Source organism: Solanum stenotomum, chromosome 2 (genome assembly GCF_019186545.1).
Source record: "Solanum stenotomum isolate F172 chromosome 2, ASM1918654v1, whole genome shotgun sequence".
NCBI lineage: Eukaryota > Viridiplantae > Streptophyta > Magnoliopsida > Solanales > Solanaceae > Solanum > Solanum stenotomum.
The window spans coordinates 10,067,195-10,074,148 of NC_064283.1; the positions used below are offsets into that span (position 1 = coordinate 10,067,195).

Consider the following 6,954-nt stretch of genomic DNA (forward strand, 5'->3'; position numbering starts at 1 on the left):
ATGGCTGCCTTGCTATCACATACCATTTTGACAGGTAGTGTTACATTGACTCCCAGCTCCTTTGCGCAGGATCCAATTTACTTTGTCCTATTACGACGTCAGGAAAAGTGAGTAGATATTTGCACAAAGTTCTTTTTTCCTTCATAGTTTCTGTTTTTATTTCTCTCTTTGGAATTTGAAGTTATCCTCATCAATGTTATATTACTGGCAGCTATACTTGTTAGTTTTCTTTGTGAAAACGACTTTAACTCATAATGATCTGATGAGATGTTGCGATTTAGGACTGAAACTGAACAACAGAGGAAATGTTCTCTTTTAACTGCAAGAATTCTATCTCCTGCTTTGGGCTGTCTGATGCTAGGGACATTGATTTACACCATTGTAACTGATGGTTCTCCATTTCGCAGAGGTGTTTTTACTCCGTAAGTTATTTCTTTGTTTATTAATTCTTATTTTAAACAAATACCATCAACCTTGTTTTTTCTGGTCAAATGGAGACTGTGCTACCGATTTAGAGGATATTAGCATTGGCGGAGGACTTCGTCAGTACTTGAAAGTTTTGTTTGTTTTCCTGTTTGAACTATACTTAGATCTCCTCTCTGCTGCTTTCTAAATTGATGCACTTTATGGGGAAGTGGCATAAACCTCTCTTAACTGGAAGTTTTTGTGCTATTCTGGAGGAGAACTCCCTTTTCATTTACTTAAGGAAGTATACATTGTCTTTCCCGGAATGAGTTCCTAAATGAGAGAATATCTGTATTACAATGATTCGAAGGTTGGGATAAGGTTACTGAATATGACTTGAGCTCTCAGAATGTATCAAATTGTTGGGTAACAAACCTATCCCACATCGGATGGAGAAGAAGAAATGTACCAATATATAAGTGCTCACCCAACTCCATTAGTATGAGGCCTTTTGGGATGTGCCCAAAAACAAACCCGTGAGGGCTTGACCCAAAGCGGACAATATCATACTAATGTGGAGTTAGGGTGGTGGTATGCGCGGTCCCAACACAAATTTCATCTAATAATATTGCCTTACTATGTGCAGGTGGCTGACAGCAACATTAATTGATTTCTATGTCGGTGTTGTGGCTCTCTGAGTAAGCTTTTCACTGTTTATCTGCCTTTTTTTAAAATAAAAACAAATTGGGGGAAGGGGAAGGAGAAATAAGGAAGGGGATTACAAGGTGGGAAATCAAACCCTCAACAACAAGGTGAAAATTTAGGTAGTCAACAACTGAGCTACCAAGATTCCCCTCTGTTTCGCTACCTTTACTCTTAATCTTACTGGTATTTGAAGATTTCTCTGTCTATAGCTTGATAAGGAAGTCTAAAGTTTGTAAAATTCGATATATGGCTAGGGCATGCAGCAACATACCATACGCTTAGGTAATACAGTAATAGTTGACTACTAATTAGGTATCTTATCTTAGGCTAGGGCCAGTTGCAGCATTAGTTGTCAAAATCATCAGTTAGGACTTTTCACATGATTGTTGATCTTAGATGAGTTACACTGTTTTCTCAGGTTTGGGTTGCATATAAGGAATCAAGTTGGCCGAGTGCAGCTTTTTGGATAATACTTATAATTTGTTCTGGCAGGTACGGTTTTTTTTGTTGGATATTGCATAAATTCTACTCCCTCCATCTCATTTTATGTAATGTAGTTTGACTAGGCACGGAGTCTTAGAAATATGGAAAGATTTTGCAATGTTTCAAAACTACTCTCTAAAATAAATAAATTTTTAATTAGAAGTGTACACCTTTTGGACTTTTTCCCAAATAAATGGGATCCAACATGGGTAAAATGTTGATAGTGTCAATTCTTTTTGGGCGAACTAGAAAGAAAAATGTGTCATATACATTGGAGCAGAGGGAGTATCAGTTTGAAGTTAGCTTCATCGGTACATCGTCTTATTTGTTGCTCTATGCAGGTGAGAGCAAAATATGAACTCTCATTCATATGTAATGGAATGAGGAAGAGTTCACATATATGTGTTTGCATGCCTTAATATGATTCTGAATGAGAAGGGGTTCTGTGAATTTGTCGAAATAACTAAACAGATCTTGCTTGTTTGCCATTGACAACAACTGCATTAACAACTAGCGTGCATTATTACCCTCTTTCTTTCATCAAGCTTTAAGTTTCTAGAGCTCTCCTAAACATGAGTTAATATTCCATCAAGAATAACCATAGTTCAATCGAGTTAGTATTTCCTAAACTGTATGACTGTAAAGGATGGCTTCATTATTTTCCATTGTGTTTCTTTTTCTCATGCCGGCAATTTCCTGGTCCTTCAAAAACTGATGTATATCTAATTCATACTTTATGTTGATTTCCTAAGCATCAGCACATGTGCCTACATAGCTCTTCAGCTTTTCAATCTCTCATCTCAAGATCCCGTCTACCTTGTTCTTTTCAGCAGCCGCAACAGGCAAGTTTGTGCACCATCTGTTTAAGCGTGTTCTCCTCGTTATGGCATAGATTTTGTTTGTTCGTCCTTGTGTACAATCAAATGAAGAAGATATTACTTCCTGTTAGCTCTGCAGCAACAACAACAATTTGTAGTACAACAAATATACATCCTTGTTCTAGTCAAAGTTGAACCATATTTGGAATTTCCTTTTCATTTGTGCGAGTGATTGTATCCTTCTTCTTTTGTTCATGGAATTTTACTAATTCTAAGTTTTCATTGCTTCTTAACAATTCTGTACACATTACAATGTTTTATTTTTGGGACTCTTCTTATTAGGGCAGAAAAAGGGTATGAAGGAACGTCTCGAACAGAGAGAATTGGAGAGGGTCAATTGAGGAAGAAGCTTTGTGGTTGATTTGGTTTTGATTTCATAATTGGACTCTTTCATCATTTTTATCTGTGTAACAAATACCGGTAAATAATAAACTTCTAAATGTACACAGTACATGTGTTTGTGTAAAAGAATCAAAATCTTCTGTGGTAATTATATTTTGGGAAAAATAATGTCTTGTTATTATTGATTGTATGGTTACATATATAACGAAATATGTACAAAATAGAACTCTACAATAGTAAAAGTATTTAAGGATTAATGATGATGATATTGTACCTTGTGTGGGAACAAAGTGGATAAAATGAATGCTCGCATCCAATGTCTTGTATGGTAAAAATGTGTCATCAAGTCTTAAATGTAAGTTTATAAACCGGTTGTTAGACTAGATGTTTTGTATGGAGTGTAGTGTTGGCGGTCAAGAATTCACGCATTCAAAAGATCCAAGTAACATAGATGAGGATGTTGAGATAGATGTGTGGGCATACTAAGAGAGAAGATTAGGAACATAGATATTGGAGACAAGGTGCAAGTAACCTCTGTGGAGGACAAGATGAAGAAGATGAGACTCAGATGGTTTTTGAATATGTGAAGAGGAAATACACAGATGGCTCTCACCCAATGAGGAGGGTTATGAGGATATAAAAGTTGGTTGTAGTGGCTCTTAGGAGAGGTAGAGGTAGATCGAAGAGTATTGAGGAGATGTGATTAGACATGACATGACATGCAACTTACCAAGGACATGATCATAGATAGGAAAATAGAGAAGTTGCGGATTAGGGTAGAAGGTTAGTAAATAGTTGATCGTGGTCTAGTTTTCGATATTAGTATTATCATTAGTACTCACCCACTCTTTTATTCTTCGATTCTACTATACATGTTATTTTCATTGCTTCAGCTATTGTATTAATTTGTAATTGCTACTATTCTTTTCTCAAATTGTCCTAATGAGTTCTGTCACTACGGTATTTCCTTTTCTCACTGATTTTGACATGCTTTACTTGAGTCGGGGGTCTATCAGAAACAACATATCCACTTTCACATGGTTAGAATAAGACTACATACACATCACCCTCACAAGGTGTGAATTACATTTGATATGTTATTGTACCACAATTTTATTATTCAAAATCTAAAATTAAAAATAAAAATAAAAATATGGTGGATAGCTTAGATAGCAGTATCAATAATTGGGAGAAAAAAAGTATACAATAAATATATGAGAATTGTACAATTTTAAATTTGAAAAGTGAGAGTTTGAATTTTGAAAGAATAACATTGAAGAAAACTATGATTAACTATGTTTTATTTTCTAAATGACATTTCATTTTTTTTTTGTCACAAACACCATATACTTAAAACATTATTTCTATATTATAAAGAAAAATAAAGTTAAAACTAGAGTTCTCAACCTTCCAAAAAAAAAAAAGTTTTCCAAATCCTTGAGTTTCTCTACGCTTGGTTATAGAGAACGTGTAAATTCTTTCCTCTTTTTTTTTTTTGGTATAAAAATTTCCATAAAATATTACAACAAAAGTTTCCAAATATGTTTTTTTCTGTTATAGAAAACGTGTAGAAAGTTTCCATAAAAATTTTACATACAACTTTGCCTCTCTGTATAAACTGGCAACTCTGTTTACTTTTTTTGTACATTTTGAGAAGAAAAAAAAAAACAGAAGAGAAATTGAGTGTATAATGGGGAATTTGAAAGAGGGTTTCCGATTTAGTCCTACTGATGCAGAAGCTGTTACTTTCTTGTTGAGATTCATTGCTGGGAAATTGATGAATGATTCTGGATTCATCACTACTCATGTTGATACTTACAGTGAACAAGAACCATGGGATATTTACAGTCATGGAGTACCCTGCTGTAATGACGACGACTGTAGTCAGTATCGCTTCTTCATCACAAAGCTCAAGAAGAAAAGCAAGTCAAGATATAATCGCGATGTGGGAAATAAGGGCAGTTGGAAACAGCAAGACAAGAGCAAACCTGTTCGAAAGAAGGGTGGACGAGTGATTGGATACAAGAAGAGCATGTGTTATATGAATAAAGGCTATAAACAGGAAAATGGTCATTGGTTGATGAAGGAATACGACCTCTCTACGTATATTCTTGACAAATTTGACAAGGATTGCAGAGATTATGTTCTCTGTGCTATTAAGAAGAGAACTCGCACCAAAGGCACAATGAAGTTGATGAATGCTGTTCCTGAAGAGTGCTCAAATTTGGAAGACCAAACCTCGGCGTCTGTGGAATCAACTAGTTATGACGAGGCATTACAAGCCCAATTAGAGTTGCTGAACAATATGCAGGATGAGACGAACATGGTCGTGGAGCCATTATCATCCCTTGATACTTTTGAAGCCATGCCCATGCTAGATATTGATTTTGATATTTTACCTGACTTTGATTGTCTAGGAAGCATTACAGATTCATTATGTAGTTATTAATATTCTTGAACAAGCTGTATAATTCAATTTCTCTACTTTTATTATATAGGAGTGGAACACATGTTAAAGCATTAAAGATTCATTATCAAAGTTGAAACATATTTTTGGATTTCCTAATATGTAGGAATTACACAATTTCTAAAGCGATATTCAATCATCTTCTCCTAGTGCAGTGGGATTACACCGGGTATGTTGTTGTTTTCATGCTAGAGTCAAAATTGTCAGAGGAGTGTATGTTTTCCATCCCTAACATTCACTCATACACTTGAAGAACAAACCTTCTCATCTAAGAGAACTTGCACGCGATTGCATTCACCTTTTTCCTCTCTGTCTCTTCATCCTCTTCTTCTTTCTTTTTATAGTTGGTAACATGATCCACTCTGATTATTCTACCCAGGATCTGAGCACCGTTTAAGTTATCTGCAAATCAACTATCAAAAAAGTGAGTTATATAGCCAAAATATGTTTGAACTATGTGACCTTATCTAAAATCTTATAAGTCGAACAAAGGACAAATCAAGCACTGGAAATTCTTTTCAAGGTTGAGCCTAAAAGAATACGAGAAAGAGAGATAGAGACGTACCCACGGCAAGATTTGTACTCCTTTGATCCTCGTAAGCAACAAAACCGAAACCCTTTGACTTGCCTGTACCTTTATCCCTAACAAGATTGACATCAACAACCTCCCCATACCTAATTAACATCAAAGACACTACTATTAGATGATGAAAACAAATTGATCAAAAAATGAGAAATGCTCAAAGTATAAGATGACTTACTGAGAGAAAACGGTGAGGAGATCACCTTCGGTGAGGTCAAAAGGAATGCCGCCAACGAATACATAAGCTGAGTCTTTGTATCTGGTATGACAGGATGCCTGATAATAGGAGATTCCTAAGGATGCTTCTTTTGCATTAATATTCTGAATACGCTTCACTAGCCTCAACAGATTCATTGCAGTATTCCAAACCTGAGTGGTCGTTTATTAATACAGAAATTAGTTTATTTTGTAGATATTAGGAAATTAAATTGAAGAAAAATAGAATAGATAAACATGTGAAGTGAGAAATTAAGACGCCAATTAATTGGAAACTCAACAAAAAAACTAACGTTTTTTTCAATTTCAATCATTCAAACAAACGGCGTGCAGCAAGGGAATTCGGAATAGAAAAACTTCCGAGAAATCGATACCGGTTATCGGTGACCTGATTTCGTATTTGGTCGAAACAGAAGCTGAGCAGCAGAAGGGTTTGTTAATCCACACAGTTCTGAAGTTGAGTGTTTCTGTTGTGACGAAAAGATGAAAACGAACACCAAATACGGATCATGAGATCCGAATTGCTTCAAACTAGGGTTACAAATATTCTCTTATTGCCTACACAACAATTGCCTAAAAGCGAAGAAACAATAGTTACACCAACAAAAGATAAATAGAAACAAACCACCCATTATGACAGATAAAGAAAGAAGTGGAGCAATCTTTGCTACGTAGTTCACAACTTCCATATATATATATATATATATATATATGTTGAACTGAGGAGAATCACAGTTCCCCATTGATGAATACTTGAGCAAAAACTGAAACTGAGGGATAAGAACAGAGAGGAATATACAATCTGTAATTTGGGGAAATGAAAATTAATTCATTCATGCTAACTGTTCAACATTATATACATGATGAGAAAAAAA

At 35.2% G+C, this 6,954-nt stretch overlaps 1 protein-coding gene and 1 pseudogene across 1 annotated transcript; both read left to right on the top strand.

The window, feature by feature from the left end:
• Positions 1 to 2,882, top strand: LOC125855666 (uncharacterized; annotated as a pseudogene).
• Positions 2,883 to 4,485: 1,603 nt separating this feature from the next.
• On the top strand, positions 4,486 to 5,325 carry LOC125856605 (NAC domain-containing protein 78-like). Its single transcript, XM_049536193.1, has one exon. The coding sequence runs from the start codon at positions 4,504 to 4,506 to the stop codon at positions 5,260 to 5,262; it is 759 nt and encodes a 252-aa protein (XP_049392150.1). The 5' UTR covers positions 4,486 to 4,503; the 3' UTR covers positions 5,263 to 5,325.
• The last annotated feature ends 1,629 nt before the right edge of the window (positions 5,326 to 6,954 follow it).

Bases quoted from the DNA above. Each gene is read 5' to 3' on its own strand.
- LOC125856605 (XM_049536193.1), top strand. From the start codon at position 4,504: ATGGGGAATTTGAAAGAGGGTTTCCGATTTAGTCCTACTGATGCAGAA.